Genomic DNA, 26,173 nt, shown 5'->3' on the forward strand with positions numbered 1-26,173 from the left:
CTTTCTTAAAGGCCGGCAAGGTGGGAGTAGTTCGAACCTCGGGGGGAAGTTGATTCCACCAGGTCGGAGCCACCACAGAAAAGGCCCTTCCCCGAGGGCCCGCCAGCCGACATTGTCTGGCCGACGGGACCTGAAGGAGGCCCAATCTATGGGACCTCACCGGTCTCTGGGAACTGTGCGGCAGTATGTGGTCTGTAAGTAACCTGGCCCTATGCCATGAAGGGCTTTAAAGGTAACTGAAATAACTGAAAATGTTATTGGGGGAATAACCCCAACCCTGATCCCATTTTATCCCTAATCCTATAAAATCTAATAAAACTTTAAAAAAAAAAACTTGGGGATTTTGACGGGCGATTCTCAGTCCTGGCTACTCAATGCTGCAATACACTTGACCTCTAATAAAACCTTTGTCAACAAATGGAGCCAAGGATCGTTTTTATCCAGAGGTTGAAGCGGTGGCAGGTCTGACCTTCTTCGTTTGGATTTTTCTTCTGCAGTCTGGTGGCCACCAATGCTGCCCGGTTCCGTCTCGTGGCCGGCCCGGACAAGAAGCTGATGGAGATGGGTCTGCGTCGGGCTCAAGGGCTGGACGGAGGCCTCTCGGCATCCAAGTACTCCTACGTGGGTGGTAAGGTCCGCTTTGTGACTCTCCTCTTGAAGGCTACTGTGGGAGGACTTGAGGTCAGACCAGACCCGGAGATCAACTCCACAGGAAGGCTAAAACTGCTTTCATTGGGAATGGCCAAGTTGCTTTAGTCCAGTGGTTCTCAACCTGTGGGTCGGGACCCCATTTGGGGTCGAACGACCATTTCACGGGGGTCGCCAAACAAGGCTGTCCGCCATTTTTTTCCCCTTTTCTTTGGCCACTCCCCTGGCACCCGGTGATGTATAAGTGGTTGGGGGTCATCACAACATGGGGAACTGTATTATGGGGTCGCGGCATTAGAAAGGTTGAGAACCACTGCTTTAGACTCTCTCGAATCGGGGAGGCGTCTGCCCTGGCGCTGCTTCCAAATGTGACCTCTTTTCTCAGGACTTACAAATGTTTCAGTCCCTTTTGCGGAGGCAAAGAAAGGCTCCTGAACATCCCCGTCAATATCGTCTTGCTTCCCCTCTGCACTTGCTTGCTTGCAGTGCCTTCCTTTTGACAATTGGTCGGTTTAAAACCAGGGTAGGCAGTCTTGGCTCTTTTATGACTTGTGGACTTCAACTCCCAGAATTCCTGAGCCAGCATGGGGGAACTATGCCCCCTTCATGACTGGTGGACTTCAACTCCCAGAATTCCTGAGCCAGCCTGGCTCAGCTTGGAAACCTCTCCCTTTCCCCTCAGCATGGCTGGCTCAGGAATTCTGGGAGTTGAAGTCCACCAGTCATAAAAGAGCCAAGGTTGCCTACCCTGGTTTAAAAGAACTGCTAGATTTCCACCATCCAGAATAGAGAGCCGGAACAAAGGAACCAAGATTTTTGGATTACTCTCGCTCGCTCTGTGTCTCTGTGTGTGTCTGTGTCTGTGTCTTTCTCTCATCTATCATGTATATGTCATCTGTCTATGATCTATTGCTATCATCTATCGCAGGGTTGTCAAACTGCCGGTCCGTGGGCCAGATGCGTCATGCCAAAACCGCGCCCACCCCATTGCCGGCAATGGGGAAAAAAGTCGCAATACATTGCGACACGTTGTGTGACATTGCGAGTTTGACACCACTGATCTCTCCTGTCTGTCTGTCTCATTCATCTATCCATCATTTGTCTATCATCTGTCCATCTGTCTGTCACATACATCTCATCTTTCTGTCTGTCATTCATCTATCCATCTCATTTGTCCTATCTATCTATCTATCTATCTATCTATCTATCTATCTATCTATCTATCTATCTATCTATCTATCTATCATTGAGCTATTATCTATCATCTATTTATCATCTATCTATCATTATCTATAATTATCATTATCATTGAGCTATTATCTATCATCGAGCTATTACCTATCATCTATCATCATCTATCATTATCTATCATTAAGCTATTATTATCTATCTATCTATCTACCTACCTATCTATCTATCTATCTATCTATCTATCTATCTATCATTGAGCTATTTATCTGTTGTGGAAAAACCCAGTGAAAAAGACAAAAGTCAGCAGCACGAAACAATAATTCTTACTTTAAGATTCAGAGGTTTATTTTGCTAATAATTTGGAACATAGCATAATAACACAGCATCACTTACATTGCAATGAGGACCATATGGTATAACAAACTCCAATAGGACAGCTATAGGCCAATGGCAAATCAGTCATGGCAAAGCCCAACTCTTTATACCCTTTCTTGTTCTGTAGTCAGATGGTCCACTGACTTCTGCTGACTTTTTGCTGACCTCCTGCTGAACATAACTTTCCACATATACCTGTGTACATTGGAACCCACATCCATCAACTACTTTCAGTTCCCTTTTTCTTACTGTTACAAACATACATAGACCTATCTACTTCGCAATTTCACATTGCACAAAGCTGAGCAGATTACAAATAATACGTTCCTATTGCAAAACAACATAAAGTTCAAGTTAAAGCTTTAAATCACTACAGTGAGGGCCTAGTTCAGGTTTGTTCCAGCCCTATCTTATTATATGAAGAGGGGGTTATATTTTCATCTCCCACATATGTATGTATGTATTCTATCTATCTATCTATCTATCTATCTATCTATCTATCTATCTATCTATCTATCTATCTATATCTATCTATATATCTATCATCATCACCCATCCATCATTTGTCTATCTATCTCTATCATTATCTATCATTTATATCTATCTATCATTATCCATTTGTCTGTTTGTCTATCTATCTATCTATCTATCTAATCATCATTATCATCCATCCATCATTTATCTGTCTGTCAGTCTATCTATCTCTATCTATCATCATCCATCCATCATTTGTCTGTGTCTGTCTATCTATCTATCTATCTATCTATCTATCTATCTATCTATCTATCTATCTATATCTATCTATCTATATATCTATCATCATCACCCATCCATCATTTGTCTATCTATCTCTATCATTATCTATCATTTATATCTATCTATCATTATCCATTTGTCTGTTTGTCTGTCTATCTATCTAATCATCATTATCATCCATCCATCATTTATCTGTCTGTCAGTCTATCTATCTCTATCTATCATCATCCATCCATCATTTGTCTGTGTCTGTCTGTCTATCTATCTATCTATCTATCTATCTATCTATCTATCTATCTATCTCTATCATTATCTATCATCTATCTATCTCTATCTGTCTATCATCCATTTGTCTGTCTGTCTGTCTATCTATCTATCTAATCAATCTAATCAATCTAATCTATCTAATCTATCTTATCTATCTACCGTATCACCTGCTTGTGCAAAATACATTATATTCTGGGACCACAAAATTTCCAGCTCCAAAAAGTGGATAAAAACAGAATTAGGCGATCCTTAATAAGAGGCAGGCTTTGAATTTTCCTTCTGTTAAATTGGAAACTTGGCCCCAAATGAGAAAGTTTGGACCCTACCACAGTTTGACCCTCTGGGGCGATCTTGTCCAAACTGACCCATCGCAGTCGCCACCTGGACTCCCACGGTGGTTTGGTCCTCCCTCTGACTCTGCTTGTCGGAATGTCGCAAAAGGGGAACAGGTGACCCCCCCCCCAGGATAAGTACAGGTAGTCCTCAACCTGCAACCACAGTTGAGCCCAAAATTTCCGTTGCTAAGTGAGACACGTGTTGAGTGAGTTGTGCCCCATTTTACGACATTTCTGGCTCCACTTTTTAAGTGAATCACTTTGGTGGCTCAGTCAGTAACCCGGTCGTTAAGTGAATCCTCATTGAAGGCGGTCACAATAGGGGATCACGTGACCCCGGGACGCTGTGACCGTCCTAAGTACGAGGAGTTGCCAAGCGTCCCTTCGCATGACCCTGAGGGAATGCTGCAACGGTCGTAAGTGTGAAAAACGGTCCGAAGGCACTTGATCCATTGCCGCTGCGACTTCAGACAGTCACTAAATGAACAGTCGTATGTTGAGGACCACCATGGGGATGCTGCAAATCCTCAAGAGTGAAAACTGGTCATAAGTTACTTTTTTTCCCGTGCTGTTGTGACTTCAGATGGTCATTCCGTAGCCCGAGGGGTTCTTGGATGTTCTGTCTCAGCTCCTCTCCTCCTGTTTATTTATTTTATTTTATTTTTAAAATTTATAAGCCCCACTCCCAGAGGACTCTGGGCGGCTAACAATAAAAACACATAAAACATAACAAAACAAACAGTACAAGAACAGTCATCCAGGGGTCAGATTTTATAAACCCCAGGCCTGCCGGAAAAGCCAGGTCTTAAGCAACTTACGGAAAACCAACAGGGTGGGAGTGGTCCTAATCTCCGGGGGGAGCTGATTCCAAAGTGTGGGCGCCATCACAGAGAAGGCCCTCCTCCGCGGCCCCGCCAAATGGGACTGCTTGGTCGACGGGGCCCGAAGGAGGCCCAGCCTGTGGGATCTAACCGGACGTAGGGAACTATGAGGTAGTAGGCGGTCTCGCAAATAGCCTGGCCCTGAGCCATATAGGGCTTTAAAGGTAATGACCAACACCTTGAATTGGACCAATAGGCAACCAGTGCATCTCGCGGAGGACAGGTGTAACGGTACATCGAGGAGCACCCACTATCACTCGCACGGCTGCATTCTGGACCAACTGTAGTCTCCGAATACTTTTCAATACTTTTCATCCTGTGTCCTAATTCCCGCCCCCCCCCCCATCTTCCAAATTAACCTTTTCCAGGTTTCGATTTCACCAGCAACGTCCTTGCCGGGAAACTCTACGGAATTCCAGTCCAGGGAACGTTGGCTCACTCCTACGTGTCTTCCTTCACCTCCATGGATGACGTAAACCCACGGGTTAGTATTCAAGGCGACGAGAGACATTCCCCAAAAGATCACTGTGGTTAAACTGCCACAAAGATCTGTGTCTGTGTCTTTGTGTGTGTGAAATTGTTCTCCAAAGCACCAGAGGGCAGGACAAGAAAGAATGGATGGAAATTAACCAAGGAGAGAAGCAACCTGGAACTAAAGAGGAATTTCCCAAAAGTTGGAACAATTAACCAGTGGAACAACCTGCCTCTAGAGGCTGTGAATGCTGCAGCACTGGAACTTTTTAAGAAGAGACTGGACAGCCAGTTATCTGGAATTGTATAGGGTCTCCTGCCTGAGCAGGGGGTTGGACTAGATGACCTCCAAAGCCCCTTCCAACTTTATTATTACTACTACTACTACTACTACTACTACTACTACCTTCCATGGGATATCGTGAGCAAATTTGTAAATATTTGTTATTTCCCCAATGATCAGCTTCTTCTCTCTTCTCCCTTCTCTCTTTTCTTTTTCTTCTCTCTCTCCTCTCTCTTCTCTCTCCTATAACAATAATAGTAATAGTAATAATAATAATAAGTTGGAAGGTACACTGGAGGTCATCTAGTCCAACCCCCTGCTCAGGCAGGAAACCCTATACCATTCCGGACAAATGGCTCTCAAGTCTCTTCTTAAAAACTTAGCTTGCGATGGAAACTAATCAAGGAGAGAAGCAACCTTGAATTAAGGAGAAATTTTCTGACGGTGAGAACAATTAACCAGTGGAAAGACTTGCCACCAGAAGTTGTGGGTGCTCCAACACTGGAGGTTTTTAAGAAGATGCTGAACAGCCATTTGTCTGAAATGGTATAGGGTTTCCTGCCTGAGCAGGGGGCTGGACTAGATGACCTCCAAGGTCCCTTCCAACCCCTCCTCCTCCTCCTGATGATGATTCTCTGTTATGTGCATTGTTGGGCTCTCCATCTCGGCTTGATCTCAAGCTAGATGCAAATATAGAAAGAAAACCTAATGAAATCATGAAGCCCTGTTGCTTCCTTTGATAATTAAAGGTGGGTGAGAAGATAGAAGTTCAGTTGTTGCCTGTTCTGGGGAAACTGAGGATTCTCTGTGGATCTAGACCATAGTAGATAGAGGTATACGTTTCATGACCCAACTAGGGACTGTCATCATTGATCCATCCTTCCTTCCCTTCCTTCCTTCCTTCCTTCCTTCCTTCTTGGTGCTCTCTGAGCTTGGTGGTTTTCTTGCAGACGTTTCATGACCCAACTAGGGACTGTCATCAGTAATCCATCCTTCCTCCCTCCCTGCCTCCCTTCCTTCTCCTTGGTACTCTCTGAGCTTGGTGGTTTTCTTGCAGACGTTTCATGACCCAACTAGGGACTGTCATCAGTAATCCATCCTTCCTCCCTCCCTGCCTCCCTTCCTTCTCCTTGGTACTCTTTGAGCTTGGTGGTTTTCTTGCAGACGTTTCATGACCCAACTAGGGACTGTCATCAGTAATCCATCCTTCCTCCCTCCCTGCCTCCCTTCCTTCTCCTTGGTACTCTCTGAGCTTGGTGGTTTTCTTGCAGACGTTTCATGACCCAACTAGGGACTGTCATCAGTAATCCATCCTTCCTCCCTCCCTGCCTCCCTTCCTTCTCCTTGGTACTCTTTGAGCTTGGTGGTTTTCTTGCAGACGTTTCATGACCCAACTAGGGACTGTCATCAGTAATCCATCCTTCCTCCCTCCCTGCCTCCCTTCCTTCTCCTTGGTACTCTTTGAGCTTGGTGGTTTTCTTGCAGACGTTCCAAGACCCAACTGTGGACTTTCATCAGTGATCCTTCCTTCCTTCCTTCCTTCCTTCCTCTTGGTGCTCTCTGACCTTGGTGGTTTTCTTGGGCAAGGAGATCCACAGTCTTGTGAATCTCCTGTCTTGGCCTTAGGAACACAAGACATGGACCTTTGGGAAAGATCTTAGCAAATAGCTACAGAATATCAGCTGAGGGACCCCAATTAGTCCTCCAAGAAGCATCTGCGGAAGGTCCTTTCCAAGCAGGGCCAAGAGATCCCAGGCTCTTAAGATGGTGGTTGAAGTCGTAGCCCTTCTGGAGAAGCGGGTTGGGCAGTCTCTCTCTTTTCCCCAGTAGAGTCTGCTGCCCCTGACTGGGAAGGAGCCCGTGGACTTTCCCACTTTAGTGGACAAGTGGTTGACCCAAGTCTGCCAATTACTCCGAGTCTCGCTGGAGAAGGTGAGCTGTGGAGAGCGGGCGGCCTTCATGTCCTACGCCATCGCCTACCCGCACAACTTCCACGGGCTGGTGGACACCTACTGCGTCATGAGGTAAGAAAAAGGACGGCTGAAGACCCCACTTTTCGGCGGAATCTTGAGGGGCTGTGGTTTGGGGTGGGGCTGGCCTGCTCATCCTTGGCTGAGGTCAGAAGCTAAGCTGGGAGGGGGCTTCCAGGCCTTGGAGGGGAGACTGCTAAGGTATCCTGTAGGCCAAAGCAACATCTTGAACAGGACTCTTCAAACATGGCCCTTTTATGACTTGTGGACTTCAACTCCCAGAATTCCTCAGCCAGCATAGCTGGCTGAGGAATTCTGAGAGTTGAAGTCCCACAAGTCATAAAAGGGCCAAGTTTGAAGAGCCCTGATCTAGAAGAATACAGTTTTGGTCATAAGCCGAGGAGAATTATTAATATTAATATTAATAAATATACAATTGAATATCAACAACTTTGCTCCATTTTTCTCATCAGATCAATAATGTCCGTTTTAGATAACTTTTCTAACCAAAACATACCTTAATTGCGTTTGCACCTAATATCCACATGTTCAATCAGTGTCCTGTTTTCGCTTTTTTATTGTATTTTAATTTCCCCTCAGTGTTCAAAATGCCTCTGTTGTTTCTTATTTCAAAGTCAGTTATATTTGGGTAACCCAAAGCTTCCGTTCTTCAAACTACTGAACATGTTCCTGTTTCCCATCTCGAACCAAAATCCAATATTCTTTTTTTTTCTATATATTTTTTATTAATTTTTTTTGCACAAACATAAGTCACAATAGTTGGTAAACAGTGTGATGTCTGGGTTACATTTGTAAAAACAATCCTTAAAAATTAATTTATATAGTCTGTATTTCATATATTAATTTTTGTTTACTTTCCTCTTTCCCTGAAACATCCTTTTTTTGCAAACATTACGTTAATATAATTCTTATTGTTTTAATAAGAGACAATTTGATATATATTTTTTCCAATATTCCTAAAAAACAATCATCATCATTAATGCATTCTTTTCTTTCCATTCATTTAAATTGCCTTATCATCAATCCTGTTACAGTCCTTATTTTAGTTTATTTCTCCCACCAAATTCTAAGTAATTTTTACTGGTGACAATTAGTTACTTTACATTGACAAACTTGCAAAATCCAATATTCTCATTACAAATCTTACCTTTCTAGTTATGATAATGCTCCTATTCCTAGCCGTTATCTATTCTCCACCAACATCAAGCATCTAGTTAATAATATGATCTCCCATCTAGTGCAGTGTTTCCCAAACTTGACAATTTTAAGGCATGTGGACTTCAACTCCCAGAATTCCACAGCCGGCATTGCTGGCTGTAGAATTCTGGGAGTTGAAGTCCACATGCCTTAAAATTGTCAAGTTTGGGAAACACTGATCTAGTGGATCAAAACCTCTGTTTTCTTCAGCCTTACTCTAGCTTTCTTCCTTTGCCAACTCCAGAAATTGTGGGTGCTCCATCACTGGAGATTTTTAAGAAGAGGCTAGACCAGTGGTGGCGAACCTATGGCACGCGGGCCAGAGGCGGCACTCACTCTGTGGGCGCGCGCGCCATGCCCCTGAGCTGGCAACCGTCCCTCTTCAACCAGCTGCCCGCTAACTCGCCGAGGTCCCACGTGGCCGGATGCATCCCAGCACGGCTGGTTTCCCTCCCTCCCCCCCCCATCCCATCCTAGCCTCGCATGCTCTCTTTTTCCCGGGCACGACCCACTGCATCGCCTCCTCAGCTGTCGGCCGGCCATCCAGCTCAGAGGCGGCTTCTCCAAACTGCTGGCGGTGGGCTGTGGAGCCCCAGAGTGCGCTGGTCAAAGGGCCAGCAGGCTGTGGCTGCTGATGGACACCATCGGCCCCCATGCGCTCGCTGGCCTCTGTGTGTGGGGGGGGCGATGGTGTCAGGCAGCAGCTGCTCTGGCCTCTGCATTGCCTTGCCATGCGACAATGGTACTCCCGCCTTGCCTTGCCTTCCCTCATCCCGCAGGACGAGCCTCCTGCCCACTGCCCCACCCACCAGAGACCCCCTGAATCTCCCCCAACCCTGTCCGGCCCCCACAGGAGCCCCTGCCCACGAGCAACATCAAGGTGACCATGCCCACCTATTCTGCCATGACCACCATAGCCTTGCCCACCCAGTGGGCCACGCCCACCTGGCACCCGGCGATAAATAAGTGGGTTTTGGGTTGCAGTTTGGGCAAAAGGTTCACCATCACTGGGCTAGACAGTCACTTGTCTGAGATGGTCTAGGTCAGGGGTAGGCAACCTTGGCTCTTTTACGACTCGTGGACTTCAACTCCCAGAATTCCTGAGCCAGCCATGCTGAGGGGAAAGGGAGAGGTTTCCAAGCTGAGCCATGCTGGCTCAGGAATTCTGGGAGTTGAAGTCCACCAATCATAAAAGGGCGAAGCTTGAAGACTCCTGTCTTAAATCTAACAAACAAAATGGAGGCTGGCTGAGGAATTCTGGGAGTTGAAGTCCACCAGTCATAAAAGAGTCAAGATTCCTCACCCCTGGTCTAGGGCAGGGGTAGGCAACCTTGGCTCTTTTATGACTCACTTACCAGTGGACTTCAACTCCCAGAATTCCTGAGCCAGCCATGCTGAGGGGAAAGGGAGAGTTTCCAAGCTGAGCCATGCTGGCTCAGGAATTCTGGGAGTTGAAGTCCATGAGTCATAAAAGAGTCAAGGTTGCCTACCCCTGGTCTAGGTTCTCCTCCATGAACAGGGGGCTGGACTAGAAGACCTCCAAGGTCCCTTCCAGCTCTATTTGATTCTAACTTTCCAAGTCAATTTGCCCAGTGTGGGAAAACAGGCACTACTGGAAGAAGAGAGGAAAAACATTTAACGGTGTAATACTGGATCTAAATTGAAGACGTTAATATAGACCACTGAATTAATAATGGACCCAGACAACACGTTGTCCATTAAGTATTTGATTGTGAAACTAGAAAATTAATAAAATGTTTATATAAAAAAAGAAGGGGTCCGCTGTAGGTCTTGAAGGCCCTCTTGGTCTCCTTCGGAGAGCCTGACCGATGGCCTTGATCTTCTCAGGAGTGGCATCCCGAACTTTTGTGCTGTCGCCCTGGCGTTGAACAAGCTAGGATACCGAGCCATCGGAGTCCGGCTGGACAGCGGAGACCTGGCCAAGCAGTCGGTGGAGATCCGGCACATCTTTCGCACCTGCAGCAAGCAGTGAGTTGAGGGGGGGGTTGGTGGCTGGTCCCGGGTTTCATTGCTCACCTGGCAAAGAAGAGTTTAAATTTTGCAGAAACGTCAACTTCACTTTTGTAGCTGCTGATAAGGAAGGGGTGAACATCCACCCTCTGGATGAGAAGGCCCGGAAAAAAAACGGGAAAAATTAGAAAAAAATGGGAAGTTCCCGTTTTTCCCCAAAGCCATTTGGGGAAAAAAACAATTTCCCCCACCCCCCAGGTTTTCCACTTTTTTTCCAGGCCTTCCCATTTCTAGATCATTCACCTGGATTCAGATTCAATCCCTGGCACTAAGAGAGTCTACATCATCATCATCATTATTATTATTATTATTATTAATCATCGCACAGTCAGCCAAGGACCTGAGATAGGCAGATGTGGATGTTTGGTGATGATGATGATATTATTATTTTGGATCATCGCACAGTCAGCCAGATGTTCAGACTGGATTTGGCATTTTGTCTACCTATCGAGTCCTTACCCAGGACCTGGGGTAGGCAGATGTGGATGTTTGATGGTATTACAGATATCGTTGCAGGATGAAAGCAGTTCCTAGTAAGGCTGCCTTTTGCAATTGACTAATAGCAAATTTGTCAATGCCAATGGTGTTCAAGTGGTGCTCCAGTTGTTTTGGGATTGCACCCAAGGAGCCTATGACTATTGGTTATACCCTTGCTTGTTTTTGCCACAGTCTTTCTATTTCTATTTGTAGGTCTTTGTATTTTGTTATCTTTTGCGACCTTCTGACACGCAAAGTCAGTGGGGAAGCCAGACTCACTTAACGACCGTGTGACTATGGTGATTCAGTTAACAACTGGGGCAAGAAAGTTCATTCAGTGGGACAAAATTCACTTAACTGATTCACTTACCAACAGAAATTTTGGACCCAATTGTCATCGTAAGCCGAAGACTCCCTGTAATAACATTACAGCCTAAACCTTTTACTTTGACAAACTCATGTTTCCTTTTTGTACTGTTTTATTCAGAAGTATTAAAATACAAAATACAAAGTGAGAAATAATTCACAAGGACAAAACAAAAGCAGACCAAAACATTTTTTTTAAAGGATTAAAAGGACAAAAAGCAAAAATAGATATTATCTCCCTCCCCCCAATGGAACGCTGACAGATATATTGCAAAAATAATAGCTCCCCCCCCCCTTGCGAAACAGGTCCAAAATTTATATGCTTCTACACCTATTTCCAACCCAACTTGACCTGTCATATATTCTATATATAAAGAAAAAAATAGTGAATGGGTTAATCATTGGCAAAGTTAAACTTCAAAGCCTTCTGTTAACAATCTGTTATTGTAATTAACAAGTATAAAAATCTACAACTTCTTATCTACCCCAAATGAGGCTGATCCTGTACCAGGAGTAGGCCATCTTGGCTCTTTTATGACTGGTGGACTTCAACTCCCAGAATTCCTGAGCCAGCATGGGGAACCATGGGCCTTTTATGACTTGTGGACTTCAACTCCCAGAATTCCTCAGCCTGCATGGCTCAGCTTGGAAACCTCTCCCTTTCCCTTCAGTGTGGCTGGCTCAGGAATTCTGGGAGTTGAAGTTCACAAGTCATAAAAGAGCCAAGGTTGCCTACCCCTGGTCTAGGAGATTCACTGCTTAGAGCAGGAGGACTTAGGACAGGGGTAGGCAACCTTGGCTCTTTTATGACTGGTGGACTTCAACTCCCAGAAGTCCTGAGCCAGCCATGCTGAGGGGAAAGGGAGAGGTTTCCAAGCTGAGCTGTGCTGGCTCAGAAATTCTGGGAGTTGAAGTCCACCAGTCATGAATGGCGCCATAGTTTCCCCATCTGGCTCAGGAATTCTGGGAGTTGAAGTCCACAAGTCATAAAAGAGCCAAGGTTGCCTATCTCTGGCCTAGGCTGCTTTATGATTCGTGGACTTCAACTCCCAGAATTCCTGAGCCAGCATGACTCAGCTTGGAAACCTCTCCTTTTCCCCTCAGCGTGGCTGGCTCAGGAATTCTGGGAGTTGAAGTCCACCAGTTATAAAAGAGCCAAGGTTGCCTACCCCTGTCCTATACTAACAACAAACTTACCTGATCAGCAAAATATCCAAATTTAAAATTTCATTATTTTTTTTTTTACATGGCGGGCACAAAACCCAGAAGTGGCTTCCAAGTAGAAAATGAAATTGGATGTATTCTTTTCTTTGATTCGAACAGGCAATTTAGCCATCTCTGCTAGTTCCATCTGTTTTTTTTTTTTTTTTCCCAGCCATTTATCTATTGTGGGATAAATTAAGGTATCTTTCCGTTTTTGTGGCACTAAGAAAATCTTAAAAAAACAAAAACAAGTTTTATTCTTTCATTTTACAAACCAGTGCTTAAGAATCACTGTGGTGGCAGGGCAAGCAATTGTCCAAATACAAAATCATACTCGTAAATATAAAATTAAATCATTTAAAAAAAAATGCACCTCTCTCTATTCCCTCTAGTAGTATATTATATTCAAGCTAATATATTTCAGTACAACTAAGTCAGTCAGAACAGTCATCAATAAGATTTCATCTAAATAAATCCAAATCCTATATTAAGCTTTACTATTTCAATTGCTATATTCCATATTGGTAACATAAATACATAATTAACACTTCAAATGTCTCTCCATACTTTTTTTCCCCATTAACACAATATTCATTTATTAATAACATTCCTTCTTTTTTTCTTAATCAGTAACATTTCATCTAAATAAGTCCAAATCCTGTATAAAGCTTTACTATTTCAGTTACTATCTTCCATATTGTTACTGGCATTAACAAAGTCTTGGTGGAGAAAGCTGGACCCCTTGGTACCATAGGCTGCAGATGTGGTTGTGTGTTGGAGCAGAAAAAATGAGGGGACTCTGGAAAAGGGGGTGTCACTTAACCCCTGTGTCTTCCCTTCCAGTTTCCAGGTTCCATGGTTTGAGAGGATACCCATCACGGTAAGCAACGATGTCAGTGAACAGAGCTTGGAAGAATTATCTCAAGAGGTGAGGATACGGCGAAGCATCTTGGGATGGGGTGGAGAAATATTCTGGAATATTTTAGGGTGCTGTCTGGGGCCCCAAAGCTTTCTTGCCTTTTGCAGTGAGGATGGGAATAGAATAGAGCTGGAAAGGACCTTGGAGGTCTTCTAGTCCAGCCCCTCACTCAAGCAGGAGAACCTATACCAGGGGTAGGCAATCTTGGCTCTTTTATGACTTGTGGACTTCAACTCCCAGAATTTCTGAGCCAGACAAGTAGCTCTCTAGTCTCTTCTTAAAAACCTCCAGTGTTGGAGCAGCCATAACCTCTGGTGGCAAGCTGTTCCACTGGTTAATTGTTCTGTTAGGAAGTTGCTCCTTAATTCCAGGTTGCTTCTCTCCTTAATGAGTTTCCATCCGTTGCTTCTTGTCCTGCCTTCAGGGGCTTTGGAAAATATGTTGACCCCCTCCTCTTCTTTGTGGCAGCCCCTCAATTATTGGAATTTTGCTATCATGTCCCCCCCCCCAGTCCTTCTTTTCTCTAGATCAGGGGTCGGCAACCTCGGCTCTTTTATGACTGGTGGACTTCAACTCCCAGAATTCCTGAGCCAGCCATGCTGAGGAGAAAGGGAGAGGTTTCCAAGCTGAGCCATGCTGGCTCAGGAATTCTGGGAGTTGAAGTCCACCAGTCATAAAAGAGCCAAGGTTGCCTACCCCTGCTCTAGACTAGCCAAACCCAAATCCTGCAGCCGTTCTTCGTATGTTTTAGTCTCCAGGCCTTTAACCATCTTAGTTGCTCTTCTCTGCACTTTTTTCCAAAGTCTCAACATCTTTTTTGTAGTGTGGTGACCAAAACCTGAAGCAGTATATTAATATTGCAATGGTGTGCTAAAAGTTTGCAGTAGTCAAAATTCTCCCGTTCTATTCCCGTTTTTTTTAAATTCTGACACATTCTCCTTTGTTCCAGCTGAAGAGAGCTAAACTTTAATAAGTATCCTGATAATGCTCTTAAAATGTTCACATTGTATATTTGTCACAGTTCAAATGCACACGGAGTGCATTTCCTAAATTTGCATCAAACATTGAATGTTGAACCAAATTGGCTGGTTTTGCACAAAAAACTAACAGAGTTTAAAAGTGACCCAGTTTAAGGTATTGTAAAAACGCAATTGCTGGGTTTCAGTGTTTTTGTTTTCGTTTGAACCTGCATTGCGCAAGCGCAGCTGATGTCTACTGAACATATTCTGCAAAATGATTAAACCTTAATCTGGATTCCAAGCGTTGTTTTTCTAATTATATAATATTCTTTTAACTCTTTTAACTTGTAGTTATTTTTATTGATGTGGCTTTTTTGTTGTTGTTGTTTTCACTTGTGAGCTGCCTAGAGTCACACATAGGAGATGGACTGCTGTGTGAATTGGATGAAATAAGTAAACGAGGGGAAAAAATATGAGTAATCGAACAATTAAAAGTCATATGCCGAAGCACAGGGAGAAGTGTGTGTTTTTTCCAAAGAAGGGTGTGGTAGGAAGGACTGTACACAGTTCGAAATGGAATATTGTGTATTTTTAGTCGCTGAAGAACTACTTGTGTTGTGATAGTGGTGCGGTGTGATACAAATAATGCACTTCTTCTATTTTGGAAACGATCAGAGCAATCCGGATTATCACCCCATATTTATATTAGGGGAGTCCGCATCTTACTTACACCACTGACCCTAAAATTTCCATTCCATCTGTTCAATCAGTATCCTGTTTTCGCTTTTCTTTTTTTAATTTTAATTTCCCATGAGTGTTTGAATAAGTTTGAATAAGGGAAGCTTTTGGTTACCCAAATATAGCTTGCTCTGAAATTATAAACAATTAGAGACATTTTGGACACTGATGGGAAATTTAAAAAAAAAAATTTTAAAAAAAAAGAGTGCCTGAGTTTGATGCTTAAATATTTGCGTGAAAAAAGGCCGTAATTTGGTTTTTTCGATGCCGTTGTAACTTGGAACGGTCACTAAATGAATGGTTGAAAGTTAAGAACAGCCTATATTATTAGACAGGAGAGAAGAAAGACCCAGGCTACTCAATAATAATAATAATATTAATAATAATAGACTTAACAATTGTCGATAAGAAAGACAAAAAAGTCTGGATAGTGGACGTTGGAGTGCCTGGAGATAGCAGAATAGAAGAGAAAGAACTGGAGAAGATAACAAAATACAAAGACCTACAAATAGAAATAGAAAGACTGTGGCAAAAGCAAGCAAGGGTAGTACCAATAGTCATAGGCTCCTTGGGTGCAATCCCAAAACAACTGGAGCACCACTTGAACACCATCGGCATTGACAAATTCGCTATTAGTCAATTGCAAAAGGCGGCCTTACTAGGAACTGCTTCCATCCTGCGACGATATCTGTAATACCATCAAACATCCACATCTGCCTATCCCAGGTCCTGGGTAAGGACTCGATAGGTAGACAAAATGCCAAATCCAGTCTGAACATCTGGCTGACTGTGCGATGATCAACAATAATAATAGTAGTAGTAATAATAATAATAAAGTTGGAAAGGACCTTGGAGGTCATCTAGTCCAACCCCCTGCTCAGGCAGGAAACCCAATACCATTTCAGACAAATGGCTGTCCAGTCTCCTCTTAAAAACTTCCAGTGTTAGAGCAGGGGTCTTCAAACTCGGCCCTTTTAGGACTCGTGGACCTCAACTCCCAGAATTCCTCAGCCAGGCATGTGTGCCTAGCTGAGGAATTCTGGGAGTTGAAGTCCACGAGTCCTAAAAGGGCCGAGTTTGAAGACCCCTGTAATACAGGGTCTGTACTTGGGGTCCTCCAGCCCCCGTGATACCAGGAGAGGACACCGCTCCCATGAGGTTCAAAAGTCTGACCTGCCCCGATTGGTGTGACCTTGTGAGATTTGTGTGTGTGTGTGTATGATCAGTCTGTAAATCTGGGCTCAGGAGTTCCCCTTTGGTCTCGTTGTGTTCCTCGCAGGGCAACGAAATCGATATGATTGGCGTTGGGACCCATCTGGTGACGTGTCCTCTACAGACGACCTTAGGCTGCGTCTACAAGGTAATTAACCCCTCTGCTCTTTGGGGGGCAGAGGGGAGGTTGACCAAAAGCCAGATTGCTTCTCTAGGGCAGCCTTTGCAAGCCAGGAATTGTGCTGTGAGGCAGGGGAGAGGGATCCACCTGTAGAGCAGAGGTGGGGAACGATGGCCTCTTGAGGACTTCAACTCCCAGAATTCCAGGAATTTGAGCTGGAGAAGCCCAAGGATTCTGGGAATTGAAGTCCACAAGCCATCAAGGGAGTCCACAAGCCATCAATTGAAGTCCACAAGCCATCGGTCCCCAGCTCTGGTCTAGAACTTCTGACTCTAGAAGAGGAGGAGGAGGAGGAATTTATTTATTAAATTTAATAACTAAAATACTATAATGAGGGTTCCTTGGTGCTCTCCAAACTGGGTGATTTTCTTGCAGACGTTTCATGACCCAAACGAGGTAACGTCATCCGTGCTACAAAAAAGTGGGGTTTATGGAGGAGAAGGAGGAAGAGGAGGAGAAGGGGAGGATGAATTTATTTATTAAATTTAATAAATAAAATACTGTAATGAGGGGTCCTGGGTGCTCTCCGAGCTGGGCGGTTTTTTTTTTTCAGATGTTTCATGACCCAAACGTCATCCATGCTAGAAGAAAGTGGGGTTTATGAAGGAGGAGGAGGAGAAAGACTGGGGGGTCCTTGGTGATCTCTGAGCTTGGCTGTTTTCTTGCAGACGTTTCATTACCCAGCTAGGGAACATCCTCAGGGCTAGCACCTACTTGGGTAAAGAAACGTCTGCAAGAAACCAGCCAAGCACAGGGAGCACCCAGGACCTCTTAATTACACCATTTTATTTATTAAATTTATATGCCACGCCTCTCAACGATAAGGCAGGGTACCACATTTTAATAATAATAATAATAAAGTTGGAAGGGACCTTGGAGGTCATCTAGTCCAACCCCCTGCTCAGGCAGGAATCCCTATACCATTTCAGACAAATGGCTGTCCAGTCTCTTCTTAAAAAACTTCCGGTGTCGGAGCATTCACCGCTTCTGGAGGCAGGTTGTTCCACTGGTTAATTGTTCTCACTGTCAGGAAGTTTCTCCTTAGTTCTAGGTTGCTTCTCTCCTTGATTAGTTTCCACCCGTTGCTTCTTGTCCTGCCTTCAGGCGCTTTGGAGAAGAGCTTGACTCCCTCTTCTTTGGGGCAGCCCCTGAGATACTGGAAGACTGCTATCCTGTCCCCCTTCGTCCTTCTCTTCAGTAAACTAGACATATACAATTCCAGCAGCCGTTCCTTATATGCTTTAGCCTCCAGTCCCCTGATCACCTTTGTTGCTCTGAGCGCAGGGGTCCTCAATGAGGTCAAGCGTCATTAACTTTCTTGCGTTTTGCTCCATCTTTAGCTGGTGGAAGTCAACGGTTCTCCAAGGCTGAAAGTGACCGAAGACCCAGAGAAGACAACCTTGCCTGGACGGAAAGTGGTCTACAGACTTTGGGATGATGCAGGTAAATTGGGTTAACCACCTTTGACTGGAACTCCCTACCCACCTTCCTGGTATTTTCGAAAGGCGAGAATTTTCTTAACAGAGACCTTCCGTGCTTGATGGAAGTAGAGTTGGGGGCGGAGGTACTGTGGCCCAATTTGTGAAGGAGCCAGGTGGTGTGCAAGCCCCTCCCCAAAGGGTCATCTAGAACAGTGATGTCCAACTTTGGCAACTTGAAGACCTGTGGACTTCAATTCCCAGAATTCTGAGAATTGAAGTCCACAGGTCTTAAAGTCGCCAAGGGGAATTCTGGGAGTCGAAATCCACAAATCTTAAAGTCCACAGGTCTTAAAATTGCCAAGGGGAATTCTGGGAGTTGAAGTCCAGAGATCTTAAAGTCGCCAAGGGGAATTCTGGGAGTCGAAGTCCACAGGTCTTAAAATTGCCAAGGGGAATTCTGGGAGTTGAAGTCCACGAATCTTAAAGTCCACAGGTCTTAAAGTCGCCAAGGAGAATTCTGGGAGTTGAAGTCCACGAATCTTAAAGTCCACAGGTCTTAAGGTCGCCAAGGAGAATTCTGGGAGTCGAAGTCCACAAATCTTAAAGTCCACAGGTCTTAAAGTTGCCAAGAATTGGACACCCCTGCTGTAGGTCTTTGCTGACTGAAGAATTCTGAGAGTTGAAGTCCACAAATCTTAAAAGTCCACAGGTCTTAGAGTAGCTAAGGTTGGACACCCCCCCCCCATTTAGAATCTGAATTCTTCCATCCATTCTTGCAGAGATATGTTCCTGCCACACTACTCCCGTTCTAGTAAATGATTTAGAAATGGTAAGCTAAAATGATAAATGTATGAGTTAAGGGGAAAAAAAGCCCACACATATTGACCCCCAGCCCCAGCCATGGTCAACACAAGCTTCCCATGATGCTTTTGGGTAGGATAGAGAAGGTGTAGATTAAGTCAGGAGTAGGCAACCTTGGCTCTTTTATGACTCGTGGACTTCAACTCCCAGAATTCCTGAGCCAGCATGGGGGAACCATGTCCCCTTTATGACTCATGGACTTCAACTCCCAGAATTCCTCAGCCAGCCTCCATTTTGTTTGTTAGATTTAAGACAGGAGTCTTCAAACTTGGCTCTTTTATGACTGGTGGACTTCAACTCCCAGAATTCCTGAGCCAGCATGGCTCAGCTTGGAAACCTCCCCCTTTCCTCTCAGCATGGCTGGCTCAGGAATTGAAGTCCACGAGTCATAAAAGAGCCAAGGTGGCCTACCCCTGGACTAGGTCATCAGCCATAGTTGCAGCTGTTCCTCATGGGGCATTTTCTGCCTCTGGTAAGGACCCTCCCCATGTTAATATTAATGTTAATATTAATGGGGCAGGGAATCAAAAAGCAACTGAAGCCTCTTTCTGCATCCGAGCATGGCCACGTGATTGCATGCAAGCTGGGATCTCTTAACCGAGTAATCTACCTTGATTCTAAGAAGGCTGTGCTGTAGGGCGGCCCTTCACTTAGGGACCGAAGTTACAACGGCAACCGTCGTAAGTCGAGGACTAACTAACCTGTACCACCTTACATCTTCTGCTTCTCTGCAGGCTTCCCATGCATGGACCTCATGGCCCTGGAAGAAGAGGCGGCCCCCGAGGTTGGCCAGGAGTTTGAGTTTTGGCCACTGACCGCCAGCGAGAAGGCTGGGAAGGTGGTTCCTGCTTCCGTGGAGATCCTTCACCTCGTCTACTTTAAAGACGGGCAGGTATGGTGGCAAATTCCTTCTGCTTTTCTTGGGAATCCGGGCTGTCCTGCAGCAGAATTACCTCAGGGTTTCTCTCCCCCCCCCCCCAGGTGTGATGCAATCTCATTCCCAAAGAGGAGATAAATATAAGATCTTAAAAGTTCCTTTTCTTCCACGGGGAGGTTTGGGTGACGACGCGCAATGGAGCAGGCCGTCCTCCTCCTGGTCCTTGGGACCGGAGTTTGCTAAGTCAGTCACTTAGCGAATCGCTGCAGCCATTTAAGGCAGTGGTTCTCAACCTTTTTAATGCCGCGACCCCCCAACCGGTCATAAGTCGAGGACTATTCAACCGGTCGTAAGTCAAGGACTACTCAACTGGTGCAGCACCGTTTGCAGAAGGGGACTTTTGGTGGGCTCAGCAGGGCAGAGACAGCCTGGACAATTCCTATTGGCTTTTGAAAGCCAATAGAATTAGACTCTATTCAAGAGAGTCTATTCTATTGGCTTTCAAAAGCCAAGAGAATAAAAGGGAGTAGCACAGCTAAGGAAAAGGGGGGGAAAAATGGCGGACTGCGTTGTTTGGCGACCCCCGTGAAATGGTCGTTCGACCCCAAATGGGGTCCCGACCCCCAGGTTGAGAACCACTGGTTTAAGGGAATCGTGCGGCCGTTAAGCGAATCCGGATTCCCCCACGGAGTTCGCTTGTCAGAAGGTCTGAAAAAGGGATCCCGTGACCCCCTCAGGATGCTGTAAAAGAGTCAGGTCCCAAGCATCTGAATCCTGATCACGTCGCCCTGAGGGGGCTGCAACGGTCGCAAGGATGAAAAACGGTCCTCAAGTCGCTTTTTTCAGCGCCGTCGTCTCTCTGAACGGTCACTAAACGAACGATTGTAAGTCCAGGACTCCCTGTGTTTGCTGCTCTTGAGAAGGCCAGATGCTGAAGTTGAAACTCAAGTCCTTTGGCCATCCAGTGAGAAGGAAGGACTCCCTGGAGAAGAGCCTGATGCTGGGAAAGATGGAGGGCAAGAGAAGAAGGGGACGACAGAGAATGAGATGGCTGGATGGAGTCCCTGAAGCAGGAAGTGTGAGCTTAAATGGAATTTAATTTAAATTTAAATGGAATTAAAAAGAATGGAGGCCTTTGAACTCTGGTGCTGGAGAAGACTCCTGCGAGTCCCCTGGACTGCAAGGCGATCCAACTGGTCAGTCCTGGAGGAGATCGACTCCGACTGCTCTTGAGAAGGCCAGATCCTGAAGTGGAAACTCAAGTCCTTTGGCCCCCTAATGAGAAGGAAGGACTCCCTGGAGAAGAGCCTGATGCTGGGAAAGATGGAGGGCAAGAGAAGAAGGGGACGACAGAGAATGAGGTGGCTGGATGGAGTCACTGAAGCAGGAGGCGTCAGCTTAAATGGACTCCAGAAGATGGTAGAGGACAGGAAGGCCTGGAGGAACGTGGTCCATGAGGTCGCGATGGGTCGGACACGACTTCGCAACTAACAACCACAAAAATAGAAAAGGTGTCCACTGTCCAGTTGGCGGGATCCAGAAAAAGAGATTCCTGGGATATTATTTGACCCAAAGTAGAAAACTTTACGGAATGAACCCCACGGACACAGAAGGAAGCAAAACCAGCTCTCGGTTTCCCGCTCAAAAGCTAGCATATGTCTAGGGAGGTTGTCAGTTATCCAGATCACATTTAAGCCAAAGATTCAGGACTTCCTTGTTTTTCTTCTGAAGACGTTTCGCTTCCCATCCCAGAAGCTTCTTCAGCTCTGACTGGATGGTGGGGAAGGGAAGGATTTATACGCCTTGCAGACAGCTGGTCATTTGCCTCCTTTTAAAGAGTCGTTGAGGCCACTTGGAGGTTTACTTGTGTCCTCAGGGTCACCTGAGTGGTGCATATGGGGGTAGAGCCTTCTTGGAGCTGCTGAAAGGATTGGGTGGTAGACTGGAGATAGATGATGTCCTATCCCTCCCCCTCTGTTGAGGGAGGGGGGTTCAATTTTGACCTAGATGGCCTCTTTGATCCCTCTTTTAAACCAGCGGTCCTCTCTGTCCAAAATGTAGATTTTGACAAACCTCCAAGCGGCCTCAACGGCTCTCTGAAAGGATGCAAATGACCGGCTGTCTGCAAGGAGTATAAATCCTTCCCTTCTCCACCATCCAGTCAGAGCTGAAGAAGCTTCTAGGATGAGAAGCGAAACATCTACAAAGAAAGTCCAATTGCCTCTTGAAAAAGCAGCTTTGGGAGAAGGAGGAAAGGGGAAGAGGAAGAGGAAGATGGGAAGCAAAGGAGAAGAAGGATAAGAGAGACAGAAAGAAAAGAGAGAGAGAGAGAGAAAGAAAGAAAGGAGAAAGAAAGAAAGAAAGAAAGAAAGAAAGAAAGAAAGAAAGAAAGAAAGAAAGAAAGAAAGAAAGTGTCTTCAAGGAATATAAATCCTTCCCTACCATCCAGTCAGAGCTGAAGAAGCTTCTAGGATGAGAAGAGAAACATCTTCAGAGAAAAACAAAGGAAGTCCAGTTGCCTCTTGAAAAAGCACTTTTGGGAGAAAGAGGAAAGGGAAAGAGGAAGAGGAAGATGGGAAGCAAAGGAGAAGAAGGATAAGAGAGACAGAAAGAAAAGAGAGAGAGAGAGAGAAAGAAAGAAAAGAAAGAGAAAGAAAGAAAGTCTGCAAGGAATATAAATCCTTCCCCACCATCCAGTCAGAGCTGAAGAAGCTTCTAGGATGAGAAGCGAAACGTCTTCAAAGAAAAACAAAGAAAGTCCAGTTGCCTCTTGAAAAAGCACCTTTGGGAGGAGGGTGAAAGGGAAAGAGGAAGAGGAAGATGGGAGGTAAAGAAAGAGAAGGATAGGAGAGACAGAAAGAAAAAAAGAGAGAGTGAAAGAAAGGAAAGAGGAAAGAAAGGAAGGAAAGAGAAAGAAAAAGAAAGAAAGAAAGAAAGAAAGAAAGAAAGAAAGAAAGAAAGAAAGAAAGAAAGAAAGAAAGAAAGTCTGCAAGGAGTATAAATCCTTCCCTTCCCCACCACCCAGTCAGAGCTGAAGAAGCTTCTTGGATGGGAAGCGAAACGTCTTCAAAGAAAAACAAGAAGGTCCAGTGGCCTCTTGAAAAAGCATCTTTGGGAAAAGCTAGCATAGTTAATTTCCCCCTCTCCCTGTGGGCCACCCAGAGTCCATCACGTCCACTTCTGTGCATTTTGTTGTGGGAAACCAGCCAGCCACGCTAGTCCACCTGCTCAGTGGGTCCTCAATACTCAGATGCAATCCCCCCCCCTTGCATTCCATCCCCCCTCCTCCCCTTTTCTCGGTCAGGCTGCGAGCAAAGTGGAATACAGGCGAAAGGCCGATTCGGCCCTGACAGAGGGGCTTTTTGTTCTGCTTTTCTCATCCCAAAGATTTGCCAGTCCCTCCCCAACCTCAGGGAGATCAAGGCTCACGCTCAGACGTCCTTGGATAAGCTCAATCCTGTCCACAAGAGGCTGCAGGATCCAGAGGCCTACCAGGTATGGGGGATGGGGAGGAAACGGGGGGGGGGCGAACCATCTCGTAAAATCCCATTTTGCTCAAAAAGGCCACATTAGATAGAAAGAAAGGCTGGATGTTGGACCATTAGGGGGCATAAAATAGATCAAGGAGAGGCAGAATTTGGGACTCTAATATCCACCAACCCCCCTCTCTGTCTGTCTATCTACTGTATCTATCTATCCATCTATCATTTATCATCTATTTATCTATATCATCTGTCTATCATCTAGATAGATAGATAGATAGATAGATAGATAGATAGATAGATAGATAGATAGATAGATAGATAGATAGATAGATAGATAGACAGACAGACAGACACATAGGTACAGATAGGTAGGTAGGTAGGTAGGTAGGTAGATATAGACAGACAGACAGACAGACACATAGGGATAGATAGATAGATAGATAGATAGATAGATAGATAGATAGATAGATAGATAGATAGATGATGGATGGTTAGAAGATAGATAGATAGATAGATAGATAGATAGATAGATAGATAGATAGATAGATAGATAGATAGATATTGACAGAGACAGACAGACACATAGGTATAGATGGATGGATAGATAGATAGATAGATAGATAGATAGATAGATAGATAGATAGATAGATAGATAGATGATGGATGGTTAGAAGATAGATAGATAGATAGATAGATAGATAGATAGATAGATAGATAGATAGATAGATAGATAGATAGATAGATAGATAGAAGGAACCTAGAACTGAGGAGAAATTTCCTGACACTTAGAACAATTAACCAGTGGAACAACCTGCCTCCAGAAGTTGTGAATGCTCCAACACTGGAAGTTTTTAAGAAGAGATTGGACAACCATTTGTCTGAAATGGTGTAGGCAGGGTCTTCTGCCTGAGCAGGGGGATGGACTAGATGACCTCTAAAGTCCCTTCCAACTCTGTTATTCTATTCTATTCTTCCATTCTGTCTGTATGTTGCTAAAATTCTTGGCTGTCATGACCTTTACCTGGGCGAAACTGCATCATCAGGCGATAATTTTGGATCCAAGGTGCCTCAGGTGGGCTGACTTAAAGAAGGTGTCCCAGATCAGGGGCTCAGGGCTCCTAAAGTAATGAAATTTGAGCAAACTATGGCTGTTTCAGTGCTATTGGGCTGCTGTCTCAGTCCCGCGATCTTCATTTTCAACCTTCTGTGACAGTTTCCCAGCCAATCTTGCAATCCTTTTACTTCCCTCCCCATCTAGGCTCCAGTCACTTAAACCTCGGTTTGCTTCCATCTCAGGTGGCCGTCACGAAAAAACTCTACCTGCTCCTCCTCGACCTGCAGAAGGACAACAGCTCCTGAGCGTCACTCCGGCATCGCAAACTGGAACCCTCCGGCGGCGGTGGCGAGGACGCGCCACCTTTTCCGTCCTCGGGACTGAACAAGACCCCAAACGATTGGGGATTGTGGACTCCCCAAACCCAACACAAGCGTTTCACTTCCAAAGCGTGTCGACACTCCGACCTCTCTCCAACTTGGTTCCTCTGCATCACACACCTGCACACACAAGTCCCGGCCTCCCCCCTCCCAAGGAACTGGCTGGGAGATCATCGGAATCCCGGCCAAGCCATTAGGAGAGAGTGGAGGGTCGTTCTCTGCTGGAAACCCCCCCCCCTGTGATCTCGGTTTGTTGGGTTGATAGAAGAACCTGGCCAATTTTATTTTTATTTTGTTTGCGTTCCAGCTTAAGGGTGCGGCCGGACGAGAGACAAATCGCTGGCGGGATGCAGGCAGGGGGATGTTGATAGCCATTGGTGAGGTCAGAACAGTGACCTGCCTCTCCCACTCTTCACAGCCCACCCACCCCAGATCTGATGTATTTGTTTGCCACTTTGACTCACAGTTGGAGAAAGCAGAGAGTTCCCCCCCCCAGGCTAGAGCAAAGGGGGGGGGTCTCTGCGGCTGCTTTAAAACTTGTGGACTTCAACTCCCAATGGCTGGCTGGGGGATTCTGGGAGTTGAAGTCCACAAGTCTTAAAGCGGCCACATTTGCAGACCCCTAGGCTAGAGAATTTGCTGGCTGTATCAAGTGAGGGCCCCCGTGTCCCTTCACCTCTTCTCCCCCCCCCCCCAGAACAAAAGCCTTTGGTAACACTGCACCTTTATGTGCCTTTTCTTGCTTGGAGAATTGTGTGTCTTTCCCCCCCCCCCCCCACACACACACACCCATGAACGCGATCTCTCTTTGCACGCTCATCAGCCCACAAACACCTTGCGGTTTGCTAATTCCAGAGGCTCAGGGTGGACACGGAGGGTGGGGGTGGGGGGCTTTCCCCCCTCCCCTTTTGCTGGTTGGGGTTGATCCTTGTTTGAGGAGCGCCTGGAAAAACCTCCCGAGTTGACGGGCGGTCCTCGACTTAACGACGGAGCCCTGGATTTCTGACATTGGTTAAAGTTGAGTTTTTCTCTCTCCCCCCCCCTTTTTATGACTTTTCTTGTGGCTTGACCTTGGCCCACGGCAACGGTCGTAAGTACGAGTCTATTGCCAAGCCTCTGAGTTTTGGTCACGTGACCCTGGGGGGGGGACGTCACAGTGAAAACGGTCACGGGTCCCTTTTTTCCAGCGCCGTCGCAACTCTGAACGGCCGCTAAACGGACCGTCGTACCAGCTGTGCCTTGTGCAAGGTGTTTGACAACATCCTTTTTCTTCAAACTGGAGCCCTTCCAGGCATAAGGATTGGATTTCTTTTTTTTGGAATGGCACAGGTAGTCCTCGCTTTACGACCACAGTCAAGCCCCAGATTTCCTTGGCTTGAGTAAGACAGTCGTCACAGGAGTTTTGCCCCATTTGATGACTGTTATTAAGTGAATTACTGCTGTTGTTAATGAGTCGTGAGGTCGTTAAACAAATCTGGTTCCCCCTCCCCCCCCGACTCTGGTCAGGTCGCAAAAGGGGATCGCGTAATCCTGGGACACTGAAACCGTCATAAGTACGAACCAGTCGTCAAGCATCTGAATTTTGATCACGTGACCTGGGGGAGGCTGCAAGGG

At 45.6% G+C, this 26,173-nt stretch overlaps 1 protein-coding gene across 1 annotated transcript in view; it reads left to right on the forward strand.

Moving 5' to 3' along the window:
* Positions 1–25,278, forward strand: part of NAPRT (nicotinate phosphoribosyltransferase) — a 36,780-nt gene extending 11,502 nt beyond the window's left edge. Inside the window, exons 4-13 of the mRNA XM_039368721.1 lie at positions 498–628; positions 4,822–4,937; positions 7,038–7,231; positions 10,244–10,384; positions 13,316–13,400; positions 16,368–16,448; positions 17,822–17,924; positions 19,498–19,655; positions 23,028–23,135; positions 24,422–25,278. Of these exons, the coding sequence (XP_039224655.1) occupies positions 498–628; positions 4,822–4,937; positions 7,038–7,231; positions 10,244–10,384; positions 13,316–13,400; positions 16,368–16,448; positions 17,822–17,924; positions 19,498–19,655; positions 23,028–23,135; positions 24,422–24,484 (1,180 nt within the window). The 3' untranslated portion in view covers positions 24,485–25,278. The remainder of the gene's footprint in view (positions 1–497; positions 629–4,821; positions 4,938–7,037; positions 7,232–10,243; positions 10,385–13,315; positions 13,401–16,367; positions 16,449–17,821; positions 17,925–19,497; positions 19,656–23,027; positions 23,136–24,421) is intronic.
* Positions 25,279–26,173: the final 895 nt, after the last annotated feature.

Source organism: Crotalus tigris, unplaced genomic scaffold, assembly GCF_016545835.1.
Source record: "Crotalus tigris isolate CLP2741 ecotype Arizona unplaced genomic scaffold, ASM1654583v1 scf7180000020908.629646, whole genome shotgun sequence".
Classification (NCBI taxonomy): domain Eukaryota; kingdom Metazoa; phylum Chordata; class Lepidosauria; order Squamata; family Viperidae; genus Crotalus; species Crotalus tigris.